At 34.4% G+C, this 25,220-nt stretch overlaps 1 protein-coding gene across 6 annotated transcripts in view; it reads left to right on the top strand.

The window, feature by feature from the left end:
• Window positions 1–25,220, top strand: part of Rps6ka3 (ribosomal protein S6 kinase A3) — a 108,986-nt gene that overhangs the window by 55,518 nt on the left and 28,248 nt on the right. For all 6 annotated transcript variants that reach the window (XM_071606729.1, XM_027927349.2, XM_071606730.1 and 3 more), the window contains 7 exons: window positions 5,289–5,370; window positions 13,574–13,654; window positions 15,002–15,081; window positions 15,667–15,773; window positions 18,134–18,171; window positions 18,365–18,507; window positions 19,156–19,226. In XM_071606729.1, coding sequence (XP_071462830.1) covers window positions 5,289–5,370; window positions 13,574–13,654; window positions 15,002–15,081; window positions 15,667–15,773; window positions 18,134–18,171; window positions 18,365–18,507; window positions 19,156–19,226 — 602 coding nt within the window. The remainder of the gene's footprint in view (window positions 1–5,288; window positions 5,371–13,573; window positions 13,655–15,001; window positions 15,082–15,666; window positions 15,774–18,133; window positions 18,172–18,364; window positions 18,508–19,155; window positions 19,227–25,220) is intronic.

Genomic DNA, 25,220 nt, shown 5'->3' with positions numbered 1-25,220 from the left:
TTTTTTTTTTGGTACCAGGGATTGAACCCAAGGGTGCCACATCCCCTGAGCCACATCCCCAGCCTGTTTTTGTTGTTGTTTGTTTGTTTTTGTTTTTATTTTTTATTTGGAGACAGGGTCTCGCTAAGTCGCAGAGGCTGGCTTTGAAATTGTGATCTTTCTGCCTCAGCCTCCCAAACCACTGGAATGACAGGCATGTGCCACCACACCCAGCCTAGCTGTGCTTCTTGAATGATTAAAAATCACAAAATATTCCCTTGATACACTGGCATCTGAGTACTTGTGTTGAGGTTGGAAGGTAATGCATTTAAAATTTGAATGTTAATTTGCATTCTATTCAATAACATCTTTGTTGTTTTTTTAAAATATTTTTAGTTGTAGATGGACACAATACCTTTATTTATTTATCTTTATGTGATGCTGAGGATCAAATCCAGTGCCTCACACATGATAGGTGAGCACTCTACCAATGAGCCACAACATCTTTGTTTTTTAATATCTAAAATGTGCTTCCCAAAGTCAACAAATAATTACTTCAGAAGATGCAGCATTCTTTATCAGTTTTCCTCAAATAGTTCTTGTTCCCTGTGAATTATTAAGTGCACGGGAACTTTTTGTACTCCATTTTGAGAAGTAGCATTAAAAGTACTGCTACTCTATCTATCTAGACTGGTTTTCAGCAAGAGAAAATTTCTGAGATTGCATTCAATTTTCACAGTGCAATAATTTCTTACTGCCTCTCTATAAGGAAACATTTGAAAATGTCTTGTTAGCAACCTTCAGAACTGCACCAGTTTAGCTCTCTTGTGTATTTTAGCGAGAGTGCTTAACAGTGCTTGGGAAACATGGGTAATTTGTTACAGTTGTTAACCTCTTTCAAACCCAAATCATGCTTTTAATCCAAATATTGACTAAATAGCCATCAGAGCATAATGGTTGCAGGTTTAGGCTCTAGGTCAGCCAGACTTGTATTCAGTATTTTTTCTCCTACTTACTGTGTGTTCTTGAGCAAGTTACTTGACGTCTTGGAATCCTATTTTCTTCTTCTAGTCATTAAGTATTGAAGTTCCTCCAGTTTTGATTTTAAGCTGCCATTTCCTCTGTAGCTCCTACTAATTGATTTTCTCTATTACATTATCTTAATTGTAACCCACATACTGCTGACATGATAGATTTATATCCTCAACCTAAATTGTTCTTCCAAGTTCTAAACTCTTCTGTACAGCTGCTTACTTTTTCCATTCGCATGTCTCAAAGGCACTTTAAACTCATCATGTCTAAGACCAAACTCATGATCTTCCCCTACCCTCAAACCTATCCTCTTTCATTTTTCTCTGTCACTATGAATAGCATCCAGTTAAGCAAGCCAGAATCTTGGGAGGCATTTGGGGGGGGGGGCATTTTTGATATCTCTTTCAAGTCTCTCTACACAGCGCATGCATGCACGCACACAAACACATAACACCCTAGCCAATCTGATCTGTCACCAAGTCCAGTTGATTTAGTAAAGATTTCTCAAATCATGCTAGTCTTCTGCACTGAGAGGCATTCACCTCTCCAGATTATGCTACTGTTACTTCTCCCTGGTTTATTATTGAAGGAATCTTCTAACTAGGTCTTCCCAAATTTATTCTTGCCTCAGTCTGTTATTTATGTGACAGCTAGCATGAGCTAGTCTTACATTCTACCCTCTTAACCCTTCAGTAGCCTCCTTTTGTTTTGATAAGGACAAATCTTAAGAAGATGGGTAAGGAATCCCTCAGTCTGATCACTAGCAATCTCTAGAACATCCATTTATATGCTCTTCACTCTGTGACTCCATCCCAATATAAAGCCTTTCCTTATTCCGTTTATTCTCTGCCTGAAACATCCTGCCCCTTCCACCCCTTCCTTAACTGGTTAGCTCCTCTCCTGCTTGTGAGCTCAAAGATCTCAAAGATTTCTCTGCCATCCTGTCTAGGTCATATTCCCATTATATCCTCTCAGATCATTATATGCCCCAGAATCATTAGCACAATTGCAGTTTTTCTTTTGTATAATGATTTATTTATTGGCTATTTTCCCTACTAGACTATATAATCCATGAGTGCAGGGGTAATATATTGAACCAATAGCACAGTACCTAGCACATAATTCTGGAAAGAAGTAACAAGTGAGTAATAGTGCTGACCTCATGGAATAGTAGTGAGAATTAAATGATATGAGGTCAAACACATAATATCTGGTATTAAATTATATTATCATGCTGCTCAATAAACCCAATAGATGAGCTTATTTTATAGAGTAGATTTTAGGGAACACAGTATTTAAGTTCCTAGGAATTAGCATGCTTCTCCCTTTTTTCTTTAGAAGTAGCTTAAATACCTTACTATAAATAGAAAACATTAAAAATAGGGTGTCTCCTTTCTTACTCATCCTTAAAGGCCAATGTAAGCCAAGGAAACAAGGATGACCTGTCAGAGCCTAGAATAGCTTCATGGAGCAGTGAGAAAGGTCAGAAATACTCTAGTGGAAGAAGGTTGGATGTCAGCTGGGACTGTTGGTGCTCATGCTTAGTGTGGCTGGTCATCAGCCAAAGGGAACAAATAAAGAGCACCCTAAGCAGAAGTCCGGGACTGGATGGCTGACCCAGATCTTGTCCCAATACTTGCACTATGACACCAGGCAAATTGTTTAACTTCTCTAAGCCCTAATTTGGGTAGCTATAAAACAGACATTGTTTAGTAGGCCTGTCTCCCAAAATTGTCGTGATTATTACAGATGCTTGTGAGAGTATTCTGCAAGCTAAGAAATGCTGAAAAGTGTTAAGAATGTGCTTTCAAAATACTGTTGAATAAAGGTGGAATCTACAAAGAGAATTTTTTAATAGATTAGAACAAAGGTGCTTGATTAGAGAATCTTAAGATGAATAAATATCAGATAAATCCTAATCTAATTAGAATTTATTTCTGTCCAAAAATATTAATAATCTCTGATTACCTTTAACATTTTAGCAGCAGTCCACCTTAAGACCACCTTGATTAAGAATACTTTTCTCTCTGGGTGACTGAGGCAAGAGAATGGCAAGTTCAAGGCCAGCCTCAGCAATTTAGTGTCTCAAAATTAAAAATAATACTGTCTGAGAAAGTAGCTCAGTGGTGAAGTGCCCCGGTTCAATCCCCAGTAATACAAAAAAAAAAAAAAAAAAAAAAAAAGCTGTTAAGGAATGGGTAACGTAATTCAGGCTATTTAGTTGGTCTACTTAAAGGCTTGGAACAAAAAGATCATGAATGGGGCTGGGGTTGTGGCTCAGTTGTAGAGCACTTACCTAGCCCATGTGAGGCCCTGGGTTCGATCTTCAGCACCACATAATAAATAAATAAATAAATGGTATTGGTATTGTGTCCAACTACAACTAAAAAATAAATGTTTTTTTTTAAAGATCATGAATGTAATGGTCAAAATGAGTAGATACTGATATAGATATTGGTAGTCTAGTATTAGCTGTGTTATAGCATGACTGTGAGTTATTTAGAGCAGGCTCTATTTTTTATAAATCCCACACTGTTTTAAAGATAACCAAAAATATGGGGTTGGGGTTGTGGCTCAGTGATAAAGTACTTACCTAGCATGAGTGAGGCACTGGGTTTAATCCCCAGCACCACATAAAGATGAACGAATGAAATGAAGGTATTGTCCATCTACAATTAAAAAACAATATTTAAAAAAAATGATAACCAAAAATAATTTGGAAAATAAAGGCGTTCAATAATACACCTGAGAAATGTATTCCTCAAATTTTAGAATATGTGAGAATTTGATTTAGAAAAAGGTAGGGAGTGGAGATACATTAAATATTTGTTAATAAGATTCTTCAGTATTAGTGTTTTAAATTGTTCTGCCCAGCAATGAGATTAATATGCTGTTTTCAGATACAGAAAAGACCTTTCATCAGTGAATAATTGTATCAACAAAATTGTCAAGAGGAATCCCTATATATGAATTTTGATGTGCCAGGTGTGGTAGCACAGGCCTTTAATCCCAGTGACTCAGGAGACTCAAACAGGAGGATAACAAGTTTGTGGCTACCCTGGGAAACGGCAAGAACCTATCTCAAAAATTAAAAAAGAGGGCTGGGAATATAGCTCAGTTGGTATAGTGGCTTGCCTCGCATGAATAAGGCCCTGGGTTCAATCCCCAGCACCACAAAAAAAAATTAAAAAGAAATAAAAGGGTTGGGGATGTAACTGAGTGGTATAGTACCCCTATGTTCCATCCCCAGTACTGCAAATAATTTTTTTTCCACAAGGCTGTGAATATAACTCAATGATGGAGTGCTTACCTAGTATATGGGAGTCCTGGGTTCAATTTCCAGAGCAGAAAAGAAATTTTTTTATGGATTAGAAGAATTTTTATTTTGTTAAGAGCAGAGCCATAACCAGGCACAGTGGCATACATCTGTAATCCCAGTGGCTTGGGAGGCTGAGGCGGGATTGTGAGTTCAAAACTAGCCTCAGCAAAAATGAGGTGCTAGGCAACTCAGTGAGCCCTGTCTCTAAATACAGTACAAAATAGGGCTGGGGATTGGCTCAGTGGTGGCAAGACCCTGAGTTCAACCCCCGTACCAAAAAAATAAATAAATAAATAAATACAGAGCCATCATTACCTGTATTATGCATTTAAAATGTGTAACTTATGTAATTGCTACATACATGATTTAAAGGCTTTTTTCCTGTATTAATGTATTACATGCTCTTTGGGAACCAGCAAACAACAAATGAAAAAATATGTTCATTTACATTTATATCCTAGGTTATATCCACAGTTTACAACTCCTATGTATAATTAATACATTTTTGCCGCAGTCTGGCTGGGCACAAAATAACCGAGCCGCCACCAAGCCTTGTAGGTTCAAACAGCAATTCTTTATTCCCGAACTCTCACCGGCACTCTACACACACTTCCCAGGAACACACTCCCTCCACCGGGCTCCGCGCGCCAATTCTCCCGGAATCTCCAAAGTAGCAGGCGCCCTAGGCAGCAGGATCCACCCTAATCCCAGCAGGATCCACCCTAATCCCGGAGCCGCCCTAATCCCAGAGCAGAGTCACCTTTCAACCATTCCCTCTAGCAAAATGCCAGGTCATTCCGACTAAACTGTGGCTCTCAACACATTTTGGGGGAAATTAATCTACCATGTATCAGAATCTGTATAATAGTAAATTTTATTATGGCTTGGGTCTTATTTCATAAGAAGCTATATAGTTTCTGGTACTTTGTAACATTTGTTTTATCTTATTTAAATACAGGTTTTCTTAGTTAAAAAAATCTCAGGCTCTGATGCTAGACAGCTTTATGCCATGAAGGTATTAAAGAAGGCCACACTGAAAGGTAAGTGATACTGCTATTTGTAATATTCATGCAGTCTTAAACAAACTGAAAGGTCTCCATAGAGCTCATGTGACTCTGAGGCCACTTACTTATATTCTGAATTTGTTCCTGTTACTGGCTTTAAATTTAGACTGACTTGGTGAAATTTTCCTACTGGGCTAGGAATCATATGACTAGTGAGAACAGAAATTGCCACGTTATAAAAGAAGTATTATAAATTCAGCTTGAGCTTTAGTGGGTTTGATTCATCTTCAAATTAATGTAATTATTAATGTTTTGAAAAAGTACTGATTTATTGGAGGCAAAATAGCTTTTATTCTAAGAGACTTTATCATCTTGACTTTTAGTCTCTAAATTTTTATTTTTGAGAGATCTCATGCAGGATCTGACTCTTAAAGGTAAAGAATCATTTAGAAGATATTATATGTAGATTTAAAAATAATTAAATCTTCTTTTTATTTAGTGGTATTGCTTATTTTACCACATAATCTCTAAATGTTTTATGTATTGATTCCTAATGTCATTTTTTTCTATATAATTTACATGTGATTTATAAAGCTTTAAACCATCTGGGAAGGAATATTTGAAATGATCATTTATTATTTCTGATGTTATTCCCAATTAGTCACCCACTGTGGATAATATCATACTAAGAAATTTCACATTTTTTAATAAACACTATCCTTTCCTTTCACTCTCCTGTTCCCTTCCTGAGTGTATTTTCTTTCCTATACAGAGTCTACACTCATGGCATTGCCACTTACTTGATGCAGTACAAAAATTTTTAACCTGTCATGTAATCAAAAATAATATAAATAAGAAAGAAGAAAATATTTGCCTTGAATATTACAAAATATTAATACAAGGAGTCAGGGGGACTCCTACTTACCAAATATGGGACAATTTGAGCACTGCAATAATGAATGATAGTGATACATTGTAACCCTTTGAATAAAATAAGAATCCATGAGTTAATCCATAAGTTAATTAATGAAAAGGAAAAGCTCTTTCTTGCAGTAGAATTCCAATTAATAAATGTACAAGTAATGATGGAGTTCGAAGTTATTTCTAAATACTGTTTGTTACCCAAGGAGATAAGTAATCTTTGGAAATGTTCCATTTTGCCAAAAAAAATCAAAGAAATGGATGTTAAAATAATGAGTTATTATTTCATATAATCACAGTATAAATTGGAAAGCAGTTTTGCAACAAGTACAAAGAGCCATTAATGTTGCTAAATTAACCTGAGGAAATAAACTCAGAAAAATAACTCATATGCTTGAAAATTCTCATTGCAAAATTATTTAAAATAGTAAGAATTTAAAAATCACAAACATTGAAATAGAGGAATATTTAGAAAATTACAGTGTATCACTTAATAGGATAGTATTAAAATGAAATACTTGAATTACAAAAACTAAATGAAAATATGCATTTGAAATTTTTTTTAACAAATTAGGCTTACTACAAGTAAAATTACATAGATCTAAACTATAAAAGGGATCCTAAAAAGGTTAAAATATTTGACTTATTTGACTTATGGAATTGTAGGCTGCTGGATAATTCTGAATATGTTCTTAAATATAACTTTCATTTTTATTCAAAGTGATTTTGGTATAATCTTATCACTTAAGATAGCAGTGCTTCACCCACCCTCCTACCTATCTAGCTTCTTAACCCATCACAGACAATGACTTTCATTTTTTAACTGCTGCTTCATGCCTTTCTTTACCTTTAACACTCCTATATTGTAATTCTTTGGTGGTTTTCACTTGGAGACATCATCTATTGACTTTCTAACATGGAAGATTAGGATTTAGTTCTCATACAGCCACCCATGTATAATTTTCCTTTCACATCTTCCCAGTAATGTTTTTATTATTATAGCTTTACAAATTGTTCCTAGCTAAACCAAATAGTGTGTGTGTGTGGGGGGGGGGGTTGTTGATAGACCTTTATTTTATTTATTTATATGTGGTGCTGAGAATTGAACCCAGTGCCTAACACATGCCAAACAAGTATGCTACCACTGAACCACAGCCCCAGTCCCCCAAATAATTTTTTGGACTCACATTTCCTTCACATCTTTATTATATTCTCTTTTCCTGAATTCTGTATCTTCCTTTTTCTCAGTTTACTTTAGTTTTGGTCTAACACGTCTTCTATTGGCCAATTCAAAAAAGGATGAATGCATGGTAAAACTTTTGTGACCTTACATGTTGGAAGATGCCTTTATTTTACTTCCTCAATTTATGATTTCACTAGGTGTACAATTCTAGGTCAGAAAGAATTTTCTCTCAGATATTTGAGGGCATTGTTTCCTGTATTGCAGTGATGAAGTTTATTGCCATTCTGTTTCGCGGCCCTTTGTGTGTAAGCAGCTTTTCCTCTTTAAAAATCTTTTTTTTTTTTTTTTAAAGAGAGAGTGGAGAGAGAGAGAGAGAGAATTTTTTTTTTAATATTTATTTTTTAGCTTTTCGGCGGACACAACATTTTTGTTTGTATGTGGTGCTGAGGATCGAACCCGGGCCGCACGCATGCCAGACGAGCGCGCTACCGCTTGAGCCACATCCTCAGCCCCTCTCTTTAAAAATCTTTAGAATCTATTTTTTATCCCTGGTATTCTACAATTTATATAATAGTATTCTTTAGTGTGAGTTTAGCGCTTTTTAAATCTAAAAACTTATTTCTTTCAATCTAGAAACTTTTATATTGAAATTTATTCTTCATTTTGGAATTTCTGCTCTTTGAATATATTGTACCTCCTGGATCATTCCTTAATTTTCTGTACTTTTCCCTTTTCTATTTTCTGGGTTTTTTTTTTTCTCTTTTCTGGTAAATTTCATCAACTGTCTTTCAACCTTTCTATTGGCCTTTTTATTTCTACCATCATTTATAATTTCCTGGATTTGCCTTGTTTTCTGATTATTCTGTTTTGGGGGAGTACTGGGAATTGAACCCAGGGGCAGTTAACTAGGAAATAGTCCTTTTTTATATTTTATTTAGATACAGGGTCTTGCTAAGTTGCTGAGGCTAGCTTTGAATTCACGATCTTCCTGTTTCAGCCTCCCAAGCCACTGGAATTACAGGTGTACATCACACACCTGACTAATTATTCTATTTTTTAAAAGAAGCTTTTTTATTATGAAAGTGTCAAATATTTAAGAAAAAAAACAAAATTTAGTGAATCACCATATACCTACACTTCCTCTGCTTCAACATTTATCAACTCATGGTTGATCTTTTTTATCTATGTTCTCTCCCTTCCACTCTTCATATTTTGAAGCACATCCCAGATACTGTGTAATTTCTTCCATAAATATTTTTGTATATATATTTAAAAGATACTCCTAAAAGAAATAATAGAACTCTGGTATTATACCTTAAAAATTAACATAATTTTATCTAATCAGTGTTCAAATTTCAAATGTGAATTTGCATTTTGCAATTGATTGATATCACTGTATCTTTCATCTATGAGCTCTGTTTCCACTTCTTGATTTTCCATTGTTTCCACTTCTTGTCACTTATTTGTTGAGTATAGTTGTTGCTTCGCTATCACATCCCCATTAAAATTTCCTGTTCCTATTCCATGGGTACCGTATCATTTTGTTAGTTTTATTCTGTTCTTAATATTGTCTGTTTTATTTTACTGCTTTTTGATGATTTTCATGTTTATGACCTTCCCTCAAATGCCTAGGGACCCTTCACTAACTTTTCTTCATTTAAAAATATGTACTGCTGGGCTGGGGCTAGGGCTCAGTGGTGCTGGGCAACATCCCCAGTCAGAGTGCTTGCCTAGTATGTGTGAGGCACTGGGTTCGATCCTTGGCAACCCATAAAAAAAATAAAGGTATGCTGTCCATCTACAACTACAAAAAAAGTTTAAAAAATAAATGATGTACTGCTGGGCATGGTGGCGCATGCCTGTAATCCCAGTGGCTCTGGAGGCTGAGATAGGAGGATGATGAGTTCAAAGCAAACGAGGTGCTAAGCAACTCAGTGAGTTTCTGTCTCTAAATAAAATACAAAATAGGACTGGGGATGTTGCTCAGTGGTTGAGTGCCTCTAAGTTCAATCCCCAGTACCAAAAAACAAAAACGATGTACTGCCAGGTGTTATGGAGCACACCAATAATCCCATCTACTGAGGAGACTGAGGCAGAAGGATCTCAAGTTTGAGACCAGCCTGGGCATCTTAATGAGACACTGTCTCAAAATAAAAGTTTTAAAAGCTGAGGATGTAGTTCAGTAGTAGAGCACCCCTGGGTTCATTCCCTAGTAATGCAGAACAAAATAATAGAAATAGAGGGAGGAATAAGATACTAAAAAGCTGATTGAAAGGGTTTTAGGTTTAAAGTTTATCTGCTGTGATAATTACCATTTACCAGTCTTCTGCTGTTCCCTCCTCTCCACATCCCCCCGCCCGCCTTTTCTTTTCTTTTTTTTTTTTTAGACAGGGTCTTGCTAAGTTGCTAAAGCTGGCTTTGAACTTGTGATTCTCTTGCCTCAACCTTCCCCAGTAGCTAGGATTATAGACATGTGCCATCATGCCTGACCAATAGTCCCCTCCTATCTGTGATTTTGCTTTTCACAGTTTCAGTTACTGGCCATCAACAGTGGTCTAAAGATATTAAATGGAAAATTCCAGAAATTAACAATTTGTAAGTTTTAAATTGTGCATTATTCTACGTAGCATAAAATCTTGTTCTGTCCTGCCCACCACATGAATCGTCCCTTTGTCCATCATATCCGTGCTTTATATGTTACTCCCTATCCATTAGTCACTTAGTAGTCATCTTGGTCATTAGATGGTTATGGCAGTACTTATGTTCAAGTAATCCTCATTTTACTTCATAATGTCTCCTAAGCACAAAAGTAACGACACTGGCAATTTAGACACTCTAAAAGGAAGCCGTAAATTGCTTCCTTTATATGCAACATTGAAAGTTCAGTAAGATGTTTGGAGAGCAACTGAAACCACATTCACATAATTTTTATTATAGTATGTTGTTATAATTGTTGTATTTTATTAAAGGTTGTTATTCTCTTACTGTGCTTAATTTATAAATTAGACTTTATCATAGTATAGCTATGTATGTATAAGAAAAAATAGTAAATATAGGATTTAATACTATTCATGATTTCAGGCATATACTAGAGGTCTTAGAACATATCCCTCACAGATAAGAGGGTACTACTTTAATTTTTCCATTAATATCATTTCAATGGGGGTTGGGGGAAAGGTAGAGAGTAAAACATCCATGTTTAACCAGAAGTCTCTTTCCATTTGAAAGTTCCTATTAGTACAGTAAGCGAGGTCAAATAGAAGTCAATGACATTAGGTCAAGTTAATGGGGAATTTTTCCTATTAAAGTGGTCTGTCTGCCAAAAAGATTTTGTAAGCCATTGTTTAAAACTGTTTCTTAATATATAGCCCAAGAAATATAAACAGCATTCTTCCTATTCACACTCATGTTCAAGTCATTGAGGGTTTAAATCTAATAACTATGTCAGAAGAATCTAGTTGCCTAAGCAAGTATTAACAAATTTCTATTTTAGAATTTAGAAGTTGACCAATATAAAACATGCTTTATTTTGAACTAATATATACTCTGGTCAGAATTCCTGATTGTGGGATGATTTATATTTGTCACTAGGTCTTTACATAATGAAAGGAAACCAAATTATAATTATTATAGTATAATACCTCAGAAAAATGAAGGAATTCTTTAATGAGTAAATCTCATTGCTGATTTTCAACTAAATGAGGTCTCATCAAGGCTAATTATAAGAAAATGTAAGAAAGACAACTATTTCACAAGCTAATCACAAGCAGAAGAAAATCATCTTGTTCTAGTCCCTCATTTTATAGAAGAAGAAATAATCCCTGAGCAATGAAATGATTTGACCAAGGTAATTCTTCTAGTTAGTAGCACAGCCACTAAACCATAGTTCTTAACTCTCAAGTAATTGATCTTTTCATTGTAGGAGAATAATAAGAGAGAGCTATTTAGTGAATATATTGATGGATATGTCTACTACTTAATGAGAAGAATGATGTTTAAATGATATACTTTGTATACTTACTGCAAGAGGTAGAAATGTGGATCCCAGGGGCTGGGGGTTGTGACTCAGCGTTAGAGCCCTCACCTAGCGCATGCAAGGCACTGGGTTTGATCCTCAGCCCCACATAAAAATAAATAAATACAGCAAAGTTATTGTGTCCACCTAAAACTAAGAAAAAAAATTGAAAAAAGAAATGTAGATTCCAGGTTTAAGTAATAAGAACTAATCTAAGAGTGTATGAGTAATAATAAAAAAGAACAAATATAGACTAGATTGGAACAGAATTATCAACAGGCCTTGGTGATGGACTTCATTCACAAAAAAAATAGAAAGGGCCTATTGGATATAATAAGGAAGACAACAGAGTTGTAGTGATAGTGATAGAACAAGATAATGAAATCACAGATTGATATTAAATTTGATATACTAGCAAGACAAGTCAGAACACAGAGCTAGCTGCAAGGTGGTGCATACCTGTAATCCCAGATACTTGGGGAGGCTAAGGCAGGAGGCTCACAAGATTGAGGCCAGCTTGGGCAACTTGGTGAGACCCTGTCTGAAGATAAAAAATAAAAAGGGCTGGGAATGTAACTCAGAGCACCTCTGGGTTCAATCCCCAGTAATACACATACACACACACACGAACTGCATAGACATTAAGAACTATTGATTCCTATTCCTGATTTGCCCATTTTTGGTCAATTGGTACCAAAATCTCATAGTTGGGAGTAGAAAACTGGTAGAATGGGGGAAACTGTGTGTGTATGAATATGTGTATTTATTTACCTTATTTATTTTGCCCTAAGGTCTTATTTCTGTTTTAATATTTGTGGTTACCTTAAATTGAAAATAAAACCAACACATCTTACTCCCTGTTTCCAGTTTCCCTCAAAAAACTCTCCCATTCTTTCTATCCTAATCATTGTCATAACCATTCATAATATTTGATCAAAATGTTTTATCATTTTATTACTTCTCTGCCATTCCCACTAGTTTATGAGCTTCTTGAAGATTGTCTTGTTTTTATATTCCTAATGCCTAGTGCACAAAACTTTGCTCAGGAAATGTTTGATGGCTAGAAGATAGCTTTGTCCACACATCCTGGTTTTCCAGCTTGTTACAAATTGGATCCTCCCTACATCCTCTCCCTAGTACTAAACCTGTTTCCATACTGATTTGGCTCCTTCCTAATCAACATTTAGGCTTACATGTCTTTACTCTTGTTAGTACTCCATACCTGGTCTCTTCTAAACCCAGTCTTTCCTACCCTAAATTCCACTTAAAAAGTCTTAAGCTTGTGCCATATCCCTGCCTCTTTCTTCAAACCTTCCTATGCAGGTAAAACCAATTTTGCCTGCCTCTGAATTCTTGCACTACTTACTGCTGTAATAAATTGTTTTATCCCTTAATCATATTCCTAGTGCTATAATTTGATATAATGATGTCTACCATTTAGTTGAATATCTCTTGCATATCAGGCTGTGAGTACAAACCTTATCTCAAATGGTACAGTGGTAATATATCTATTTTGTAACTGAGAGGTAACTAAAGTTCAGTGAATTTAAGTAAGTAATTTAATCAAGATTACAAAGATGACTCCAGATCTTTCCAACTTCAAAGAAACATCTTTTACCTGTATCACAGTATTTTCTCTCCTCCTCCTCCTCTTCTTCACTTCCTTTTTTCTCCCTTTCTCTCCCATCCTTTACTGTGTCTGCCTCATCTTATAAGTACTTAATGTTTGTTGAATTGAGCTGATAATGATTGGTGGAAGTATTGAAGCCTATTCCACTTTGTTGTTTTAATATTTTATATTAAGATGCCTTGTTTTTTTTTGAAGTTGTGTTTTTTTTTCATTGTCCACAACTTTGATTTAAATACTTAAAAATTTGACATTAAGCCTAACGTGTATTTTTAAATTTAAAGCATAGATTCTATAAATAAACACAGTATCTTTTGGATATGTAATGTAGTAAACGATATTTGTATTAATTTTATGAATTTGAGAGCAATAATACTACATACTTCTATACACATAAGCAAAATTTTACTTAAAATAGGCAATACAAAGAATATGGCTTTAATATTATCTTTGAAAGATAGTGCGAAGCAGCATATTTGTGATCTTTTTTTAGTTCGAGACCGCGTTCGGACAAAAATGGAACGTGATATCTTGGTAGAAGTTAATCATCCTTTTATTGTCAAGTTGCATTATGGTAAGTTATGAACGAACTGTCATTTCATCACTTTACCTAATTTGCCCACTTCCTGGATAAACTCCAATATAGATATAGATGTAGATATATATGTATGTATGTATGTGTTTTACAGATACATATAATAAAATAAAGTTATAGAAATTAAACTTTTTGTTTTTTGATGGTGCCAGGGAACAAACCAAGGGCCTCACGCATCCCAGGCAAGTGCTCTACCACTGAACTGCATCCCCAAGTAGAAGTTGGTCTACTTCTTAGACCAACTTCAGAAATTTTTGTTTCTTTTATTTTTTAATTTTACTTATTTTGGGGGTGGGGGTAACCAGATATTGAACCCAGGGGCACTCAACCACTGAGCCACATCCCCAGCCCTATTTTGTATTTTATTTAGAGACAGGCTTTCACTGAGTTGCTTAGTGCCTTGCTTTTGCTGGCTTTGAACTTGTGATTCTCATGTTTCAGCCTCCCGATCCTCTGGGATTACAGGCCTGCACCAGCCCACCCGGCTATTGTTTCTTTTAAACAAAATAAAATTAGTTTCTGGGGCTGAGGTTGTGGCTGAGTGGTAGAGTGCTCACCTAGCACATGTGTGGCACTGGGTTCCATCCTTAGCACCACATAAAAATAAATAAATAAAATAAACGTATGCAAACATGGAGTATAACATAAAAAAAAATTAGTTTCTAAGTGTTAGCCATAGGATTAGCTAATAGCATTTACTGCTTTTTAATAATAATAATAATAATAATAAACAACCAGCTTTTTATAGTCCCTACCTGTTAGCCCAACCTGAAGGCAAGAAAGAACCCTAGTATCAGTGGCCTTTCTTTTCTCCAAAGCCATGTACTTCTCAGTGGGTAAAGGTATAGTGATTCTTATTATGTGTTAATTAACAATAAGACATACTTCATGTTTGTATAAGTGTGTCAAAATATAATCTACTGTCATGTATAACTAAAAAGAACAAATAAAAAAGTATGTGTAATTAAATCTAACCAACCCACTTTTTTTTGTAGTTAGTGACATGGTTTTTGCATTTTATTTAATGGTTAAGTAAGTCTTTTTCTGTCGTGGGTTTTTCTTATTAATTACGTGTTTAGTCCTGTCATGTTCCTAAGAGACTCTTTCCTGTAGAAAACCTAATAGTTCCACAATAAGAAACCTTGATTTTAACATTTCCATGTAGAAACCAAGTGAAAGAGTAGTTTTTGTCTAAGTTGAAAGTAAGTTTAAGTCTCTGATGTCAATCATTAATTTGATAAAAGTAATATTTGTTTATGAATGACTTTTCCTAATATAAACCTAAAAAATGAACTACAATTGTTGAATTTTCTTTTCTTCATTTAGCTTTTCAAACTGAAGGGAAGTTATACCTTATTTTGGATTTTCTCAGGGGAGGAGATTTGTTTACACGCTTATCCAAAGAGGTATATGATTAATGTCTGTTTTAAATCTATTTATACTCATCCTGTTTCAATTAAAGCTTTGTTATATTTCAATATTATATTTTCTCCACTGGCACAAGATTCTTACATTGAAGAAACTGAGCTACAAGAGTTTTTTTTTTTCCTATCTTTTGAATTTATCCTAAAAGTAGGACTTAAAATTGACAAACTATCCTTGTATTAACCCAGCTTCTTTCATAGTTTTTCAGAAGTGAAAATATATCCACAAGATAAACTGTAAAATGAGTAGTAGCAATTCAGCATGCATTTTAACTTTTCATTTCTAAGCTCTTACTATGGCGAGACAACAGTGGCACAATCTAAATATAGTTTTTAAATAAAATGTAAACCTATTTCCCCCATAGTGCATAGTTAGCATTTAACAAGCGATTGCTATTGACCAATTAGATTATTTTGCAAATTTCTTTCATGAGTAAATTGTGGATAAGGCTATGTCTAATTAGCATATTTATAAACTCTTTAATTATTTAAACTCTAAAGTGGAACTTTAAATAAAACTCACAGACCTTAAAAGAAAATAAAGATAGAAAAATTATTTTATTTTAGGTGATGTTCACAGAAGAAGATGTCAAATTCTACTTGGCTGAACTTGCACTTGCTTTAGATCATCTACATAGCCTGGGAATAATCTATAGAGACCTAAAACCAGAAAAGTAAGGAATCATTCTACTAAGTTGAATATAATGTAATATAATTGTTTAGGAGGTCATAAAAAATAAAGTGACTTCATATAGTGTGTAACATCTCTGTTGCACTGTATATTCTATACTTTTAAAATCTTGGTTAAACAAAAATATTGTCTTGTTCTCATTTGCATTATTTGATTTTCTAATGAGGTTGAAATATGTTTTATTGGAAGTTTGTATTTTTGTGAGTTTTCTGTTCATAACCTTTGCTGCTTGTATTTCTTTTAGAATGTTGTTTTTTCCCATTAATTTATAAAAGAAAAAAAAAGAATTTCACAAATAAGAGTGTTAACTGTTTAGCTAAGTGCTGTCACATGCACCTATATACCTAGAGTCCCCACTACTCAGGAGATTGAGATGAGACAAGAGAGTTGTTGGAGCCAGCCTGTCACCAAAAAAAAAAAAAAAAAAAATTAGACATTTGACCCACGTTATATCTGCATTTTCTACTTTTTTTTTTTTTTTTTTTTTTTTTTTGAGACAGGGGTCTCACTGTGTTGCCCAGGCTGGTCTTGAATTGGTGAACTCAAGTGACTTCTTGCCTCGTCCTCCCAAGTAGGTGGGAGTACAGGCATGTGCCACTGTGCCCAGCTTTCCATTCTTTAAATTTGTTATTTTAATCTACACACTTTTTTCTTACATCAATCCATTTTTTTCTTTTGTGTTTTCTCTCATGACTTTTATTGTTCAAAATGCTTTTCCCAATCCCATGATCATATATTTTTCTTCTAATTTTGTTTTTTAACTATAATTCCATCTAGAAATTCTTTGATATGAAGAATGTTATAGAGATAACACTTTCCCCCAAATACCATTTATTGGAAATTTCTTCTTACAATTTCAACTTTTAAGTCTGAATTGAGCAAAATTTCCAACTCTTTTAGTAGCAGTAATGGAGAAGCAAACATTGAAAAAAGGAACCTCATGAAAATAAAAGGAAGACCAGTGAAGTAAAGAAAAGGGTCAGGGGGAGGGACAGGGTAGGTACTGGAAAATGAAATTGATTGAATTATTTTAATTCAATGAATCTGTTATGTATAATCATAATGCACCAATTTAAAAAAAAAACTGATATTGGTGGTGCATGCCTGTAATCCCAGTGACTTAGGAGGTTGAAGAATAGCTTTATTGAGGTATAATTCTCATACTATATAACTGATCCATTTAAAATATATAATTCAGTCAGTGGTGTGTACCTATAAATTCAACACTTTGGAGGCTTTGGCAGGAGGATTGCTTGAGCCCATGAATTTGAGGTAAATCAGGGCAACATAGCAAGACCCCATCTCAAAAAAAGTTTGATTAATTGGTTTTTGGTATATTCAGAGTTGTGTAACCATCATTTTTATCAGCTATTTTTATTATTACTTTAAAATGTTATGTGCAGAAATTAAATTACACATTGTGACAGGCAGTAGAGAAAATGTTCCTTTGGAACCCTTTTAAGTGATTATTTAGAAATTGTAATACTTTTACATGTGTTTGTCATTTATTTTGTTTTTGGATACATTTCATATGTTATTTATTGTTTTTTGTTTTGTTTATTTGTTGGTACTAGGACTGGAACCCTGAGCCTCATAAATGCTAATATCCTAAACTCCCTACCACTAAGCTATATCCCCATCCATATGATTCTTTTTTTATTTTCCAAATAATTACTGAGTTTTTCTTGTTATTTTCCCAAATTCTATCATGATATGAAATTTATTCCTGATGAAATAAATATTCAAACAGAAGAAAAAGTTACTATAAGATTTTAGTAATTCCCCAGAAAACACTGAGGAATGTCTATAGTGAAGGGATAGGTCAGTGAAAATGAGGAATGTGGGGAACATGGTATGTTGAGAACAGGATTATGTAGATTGTGTCAGGAAAAAAGAACTTGGAAAGGATGCTTGAATTAGATACTTTAAAAAATGACCATGAAAATGAAACTGGAATGTTTAGTCAGGCCAACTGGGCGGGGGGAGAACAGCTTAGAAGGATATAGCTTATTTGGTTTGGTTTCCCCTAATAGTTTTTGAGTGCCTATTGTTCATTAATCTAAGTTATGGCATTGTTTTGGGTCTTTTATAAATATGTATCCAAAAAAATATTTTCACCCTTTACCTTTGCTTTGTAATTCTCAGTCTAAAGCAATATTTTAGAATAAATGTGATCTGATGCTTAAGAAAGTTATTTCCATGGAAATGGAAGGAGACCCTCAGAGTTATACAAAAGTACATACAAGAGGAAGTGAGGGGAAGGGGAAAAAAGTTATTTCATTTTAGTTGCTATACATCACTATTCAGTGATTTGAGAGATTTTCTGACTTTGTTTTCTTTCAGTATACTTCTTGATGAAGAAGGCCACATCAAGTTAACAGGTAAAAAAGAAAAACCCTTCATTTTATTAAAATACTCTCTTCTATATAATTTCTTCTAAGATTATTTATGGTGCAAATATTGACTAATACATTATGTTTAAAACCTGAGTTAGAATTTTTAATAATGTAAATTTTGGAATTCAGAGTTTAAAATTTATATGTGAAAATTATTGTGTGGTATTTATTTTGGCAGATTTTGGCCTAAGTAAAGAGTCTATTGACCATGAAAAGAAGGCATATTCTTTTTGTGGAACTGTGGAATATATGGCTCCAGAAGTAGTTAATCGTAGAGGTCATACTCAAAGCGCGGACTGGTGGTCTTTTGGTGTGTTAATGGTAAGGTTTGGATTTTTGGCCTTTCGGAGAATTGGGATTTGTTGCTTTGTATATTAAAGGATAATCAAAAGTGAATTCTATAAGAGAGAAATTGGTATTTTTATTTTCTATATTTTATAGTATATATAATAAATAAGAAAAATTATTGCCTGCAGTGTAGAAGGACTATGAAACTCCTTAGTTTTTGCCAAGCCCAGTGGGTGCACATCTTTAATCCCATCTACTTAGAAGACTGAGGAAAGAGAATCACAAGTTTAAGGCCAGCCTCAGAAGCTTACAGAGACTATCTTAAAAAATAGAAGGGTTTGGCATGTAGCAAAAGCTCAGTGACAAAGTGCCTTTGGGTTCAATTCCCAGTATTGGTTTAAAAAAAAAGTTTATATGAAATTGACATCTGTCAGGTTATTCACATATCTACACTTTTAAATTGCCATTTGAAATGTGATTTAAAAATAAATAAAATGATTAATTTATGCAAGAAAACTACAGAGCTCAATTATCTTTTAGGACTTATCAGGAATTTCTGTAATGAATATAGTGTAAGTATTAAACATTTGACTTATAATTAAGATAATGCTTTCTGTACTTCTGGCCTTGAGATTTTTATATTTATTGACTTATACCTCTGATTATTTTACCTTTCCGTAGTTTGAAATGCTCACTGGCACACTACCTTTCCAAGGAAAAGATCGAAAAGAAACAATGACAATGATCCTTAAGTAAGTACTCCCTAATGAAGATGTTTTGATATTCTAAAATAAAGGCTTCATACTAAAAAAAAATGAGATTTTAGAGTGTTGGACATGTAGTATAAGAAATAGCCAAAAAACAATAAATAAATAAATAAATAAAGCTCGGGGGGAAAAATAAAGAAATAGCTAGTAAATTCATCACTATTACCTGGTTTAAATATAAACAAACTACATAGGTTTAGAGTACTCATTATCTTCATGTGAGTAATGAAATACTGAAAGTTTACCTTTTGACATTTGGAATATGATAAATATGTTCATTATTCCACTTCCATCTGCATTGTACCAGTGGTACTAGACAGTATGTTAAAGCAGGCAAAAAAGTAAATTCTGTATGTGAGTAACAGAAAATGACAATTTTAAAGCAGATACTGTTTACAATAATAAAATATTTGAATTCCACAGTCATGGCAGTGAATACCTATAATCCACACTATTTGGAAGGTTAAGGGGAGAGGATCCACAAGTTTGAGGCCAGCCTTGGTAATTTAGCAAGACCTTGTCTCAAAATAAAAAGGAATAGGGATATAGTTCACTGGTACTGCTCCCTGGGTTCAATCCCCAGTACCACCAAAAAAAAAAAAAATTATTTTCAAATTTCTAGGGTTAAATCCAGCAACAGTTATACAAGAACTCTATGCAGAAAACAAGAGAATTTTATTTAAAGGAAATTTAAACAACCAAAATAACATGAAAGGATAAACCATGTTCACATTATAAGAGACCCAGTGTTATAAAGATGTAGGTTCTATACATCATGTTATTCAATGGAAATATAATGCAAGCCATATACATAATTTTATATTTTCTAGAAGCTACAATTAAAAAAGTAAGAAGGAACAAAATTAATTATAATATATTTTATTTAACCCAATATTCCAAGATATTATCATTTCAACAGGTAACCAACATAAAAAATGATTAGTGAAACAGATGTGGTGATGCATACCTGTAATCCCGGTGACTCATGAGGCTGAGGCAAGAGGGTAGCAAGTTCAAGGCAGCCTTAGCAACCAAGCAAGGCCCTAATCAACTTAGTGAGACCCCCATCTCAAAATAAATAAAAAGGGCTGGGGATGTGGTTCAGTGCTAAACGCCCCCAGGTTCGATCTCTAGTTAAAAAAAAATGATTAAGACATATTTTAAAGTGTTTTTTCATATTTGTTTGAAATTCAGCGTGTATTTTTCACTTAGATTTTGGATGACCAGATTTCAAGTGTCCAGTGGCCATATATGGGTAGTAGCTACCATACTAGATAATAAAATTATAGTTGCAATGCAAATAAAATAAAAATTTAATCCAGTTTTATATGGAGGGTTTGATATACTGATTCTAATATGATAATGGACCAAGAATCACTAAAATACTCTTTGAGAAGATTAAGATATTTAGACTTCCTTTGCCAGGTATCAAGTATTATAATTGTAAGTAACTCAATATAGCATTGAAACAATTATGTAGACTTCTGCAATGATTAGAGATAACAGTAACAGACCTACATATATGTATACCCTTAATTTATAACCATTGGGAATTGCAGAGCAGTAGAGGGAAAATACTTCCTACCAAAAGATTCCATTAAGAGAGAGTAAAAGGGGCTGGGGTTTTAGCTTGGTGGTAGAGCACTTACCTTAGATTAGTGAGGCACTGGGTTCGACCCTCAGCACCACATAAAAATAAATAAATAAAATAAAGATATTGTGTCCATCTACAACTGAAAAAAATATTTAAAAAAAAAAAGAGTAAAAGAAGTTTCTGACAGAATCGGCAAAGAGACTTGTACCCAGAATGTATCAAACTCCAATCAATAAGAAAAAGAAACAATAAGAATGTGGGTAGAAATAGGGACCACATAAAAGAGGATATTCAATGGTTTATAAACTTATGAAAAGATGCTCAAACTCATTAATCATAAAATGCAAAATTTCCTGTGGGGTGGTACATATCTGTAGTCTCAGCTAATTGGAAAGGTAAGGCAGTTAAGATCCCTTGAGCTCAGGAGTCCTGGGCCAGTCTGGGCAACATAGGGAGACCCTATCTCTTGAAAAACAAAATAAAAGAAAATGAAGATTAAAACTACTATTAGGTACCACTGCATATCCACCTAAATGGCTAAAATTAAAGAGACTAGCAGGCTAAACATTTAGGGCAGCATTGCTTCTAAAGAGAATAATCACTATACTTATGGCAGAGATTTTGTGCTCAGTAGGTGAGAGACTCCCATCCAAACTACAGACTGTGACAAAAGGTGTGGAGTCTCTGATTTGTACAGATTGGCTCCATCACAAATTTACCAAATCAAGAATTTCAGTCAGGTATGGTGGTATACACATATAATCCCAGCTACTCAGGAGGCTGAGGCAGGTATATTGCAAGTTCAAGGACAACCTGGGGAACTTAGGAGAGACTCTGTCTCAAAGTAAAAAAAGGGCTTGAGATATATAGCTCAGTGGTAGAATGCCCCTGGGTCCAGTCCCCAGTAACAGACACACACATACACACAAAGAATTCCACATAAAGTGTTTCAGCCTTTACCTGCAGATCATAAAAAATATCCAAAACCTTCAAACTGCATAATTTTTTAAAATATTTTTTAGTTGTAAATGAACATAATACCTTTGTTTTATTTGTTTTTATTTTTATGTGGTGCCAGGGATCGAACCCAGTGCCTCACGCAGGCTAGGCAAGCGCTCTACCACTGAGCCACAACCCTGGCCCCAAACTGCATAGTTTTACCAGAATAAAAAGTACCAAAAGGGCTGGGATTGTGTCTCCATGGCAGAGTGCTTGTCTAGCATGTGTGAGACACTGGGTTTGATTCTCAGCACTGCGTACCAATAAATAAAATAAAGGTCCATTGACAACTAAAAAAAAATTTTTTTTAAATCCATGTTAGGAGAAAGATACAATGTAGCCTTAAATTACCACAAGGACTTCCAGCAAAGGAGAACAGGTCTAACACATTCCTCAAAAGCACTAGAGAGGGGCTGGGGTTGTGGCTCAGTGGTAGTGTGCTCGCCTGGCATGCATGAGGCACTCACTGGGTTTGATTCTCAGCACCACATAAAAATAAAGACAATAAAGTCCATCAACAACTAAAAAAAAATTTTTAAAAAGCACTAGAGAATTCGCACTGCAATGGTATCTAAAACCTGTAGAGCAGGAAGCAGTATGCCTTGATGCCACAGCAGCATTAGATTAAAATATACAAAATCATTTTTATTTCAAATTGGCAAGAAAGTGTTTTCATTAAATATAATTTAAATTCCAGTCAAAAAATGGGAGACTGGAAATATAGATTGTTGGTGGGATGTAGAGCAGTGGCAACTTTCATACATAGCTGGAAGGAATATAAATACAAATACTCCTATAACCATTTTGGAGAACAGTTTTTGTCATTATCTTCTAAAGACAAATATATGTATACCATCATGCATTTATCCCACTCCTAGCCATGCACTCAATTTATATGCATCAAGGAACTCACATTAAAAAAACAATATAAAGCTGTTCATAGCACCATTGTTTGAACTAGTAGAAGGTACTTCATTAGCAGTAGAATGGATTAATAAACCCTGGTATATTTATACAGTTGAATAGAGTAGGAATTGTATTTACTATCTGTAAATATTTTAGGTTTTATAGGCCACACACAGTCTCTGTCACATATTATTCTTTATTTGTATTTTTTGGTCCAACTCTATAGGAAGAAAACAATTCTTAGGACCCATACAAAAACAGGTCCACATCTTTGGCCCATGAGCATGGTGTGCCACAAGCAGAGAAATGAACAAACCACAGTTACATATAACAACTTGGATAAATCTCACAAGAACGTTAAGCAAAGGAATTTCAAACTCAAAAGGATAAATGCTATGTGTTTCTATTTATACAGTTTATAGAGCAGGCAAAATTAAAGCATATTTTTAGGGTCTGTATTACATGGTACAAGCTAGAGGCAAAATAAGGAAAGTGGTTACATTGGGTGAAGGATTCTGGTAATGTTGTCTTTCTTGGCCAGATAATTATTCACTTTTTGGTAAATCATTAAGCTATATGATTTGGGCAGGGTTTTTTGTTTGTTTGTTTGAATTTTTTTGTATTTTATGTTATTCTTCAAATGTAAAAATATGTACTACATAAATGAATGAATGTTCACTTGGCTTTCATCACTGAACTGAACCTTCATCACTCCATCTACTCTGATCCCCCTCCTTTCAGCTGACAGACACTTTCTTGTGTGTTGATGAAAACCAAGCCTTTTCTTTGACCTGACCTTCCTTTCAAGTTATTACACCATCTTCCTACATCCTTTCAGTACAAAGCCTCTAAAAGAATAGTCTATGCTTTCTGTTACTATTTTTTGGCTTCTTTTATTCCACAGCCTGTTTGTCATTAATCTCTACCACTCTACTGAAATTGCTCTCACTATGGTTATTAATATTCTTCTGGTTTGCTAAAACTTGTGGAAGGTTGTCACAAAGGTGACTGTCTACCAGTCATTCACAAAATTCATTCAACAGGTAATTGAGTACTTTATACAGGTACTGGGAATGCAGTATGAACAAGACAGACAATCATCAATGGTCTCACAGAACTTACATTCTAGTGGGGGAGATAAGGAATTAATATTTAATATTTAAGTAAATAAATGTAATACTTTCAGATAGTAATGGGAACTGTAGGTATATAATAAGCCAGGGTAATTTACTCTGCCAGTGACCCCTTAGTGTGTGAGGGAAGGGGCAGGGACAGGAGCCATTTTAGATAAGACACTTAAGGAAGGCTGCTCTGAGGAATATTTGACACTGTTGGCCCCTCCCTCATCCTCATTTTTTCCTATTATTTCCTCATCTATTTCTTCTACCTCTCTAAGCATTCTTCTCTTTGCTGTCTTTTGCATGCCCATTCTTTGTTTCTGTTTTTCTTTAATTATAAACATTTTCAAATATAAATTTTGAAAAATGGAATATACAGGTATCACATATACCCATCACCCAGATTCAGCAATCATCAGAACTTTGTCACATTTGCTTCATGTATTCCTTTTTCTCTTCTTTCCTTCTTTAAATATTTTTAATTGTAGATGGACACAATACCTTTATTTTGCTTATTTTTTTTTAATGTGGTGCTGGGGATTGTACCCAGTGCCTCACATGTGCTAGGCAGGCACTCTACCACTGAACCACAACCCCAGCCCTCTTCTTTTCTTCTTAACTGAAATATTTTAAACACTCCAGATGTGTCATTTCTCACCTTAATTCAGTTTTCCTTGCTCAAATATGCATTTTTTTTTATTTTCCCCAAGAATAATGATATTTATTTGGGAATAGGAGAGCATTGCAATCTGAAAACTCCTGCCATAGCAAACTATGCACATATTCAAAAAATAAAACTCTTGGGCTGAGGTTGTAGCTAAGTGTTAGAGTGCTTGCCTAGAGTGTGTGAGACAGTGGGTTCGATTCTCAGCACCACATAAATAAATAAAATAAAGGTCCATCAACAGCTAAAAAAAAATAAAAATAAAATTCTTCTTCTGGTAAAAGACTCAAAAAGAAAATATGCGTGTTTTCTTACATAATAAATCTAGTAATAATGCTTGAGTGTTATCAAATGCCAGTTCTTAACCAAATTTTTCAGATTTTCTGTCAAGGGAAGGGACTACCTCACTATCCAAAACAAAGAATGTAAAGCTGATTTTGTTAGTTGTTCATAGTAAGAAAGAATAATGTTGTTCTTGTAGAGACTCTCCCAGCACAGTCCCAGCACAGTAGACCAATGATCCTTGGGGGAAAATATAGAGTTTAAGAATTGGCAGGTTTTCAGGTCTAAACATGGGATGACATCATCACTAAGTATAATTACTTAAGAAGGGATTGTTATTGATCAGTTGACATTCACATGTGTTTATTTGAGTGAGACCAATCCTGTTTGGCTAATTTTCAGGGACACTTACTGAT

Source organism: Marmota flaviventris, chromosome X (assembly GCF_047511675.1).
Source record: "Marmota flaviventris isolate mMarFla1 chromosome X, mMarFla1.hap1, whole genome shotgun sequence".
NCBI classification, from domain to species: domain Eukaryota; kingdom Metazoa; phylum Chordata; class Mammalia; order Rodentia; family Sciuridae; genus Marmota; species Marmota flaviventris.
The sequence above is the reverse complement of the archived record's forward strand: the minus strand, read 5'-3'. Positions and strand labels throughout refer to the sequence as shown.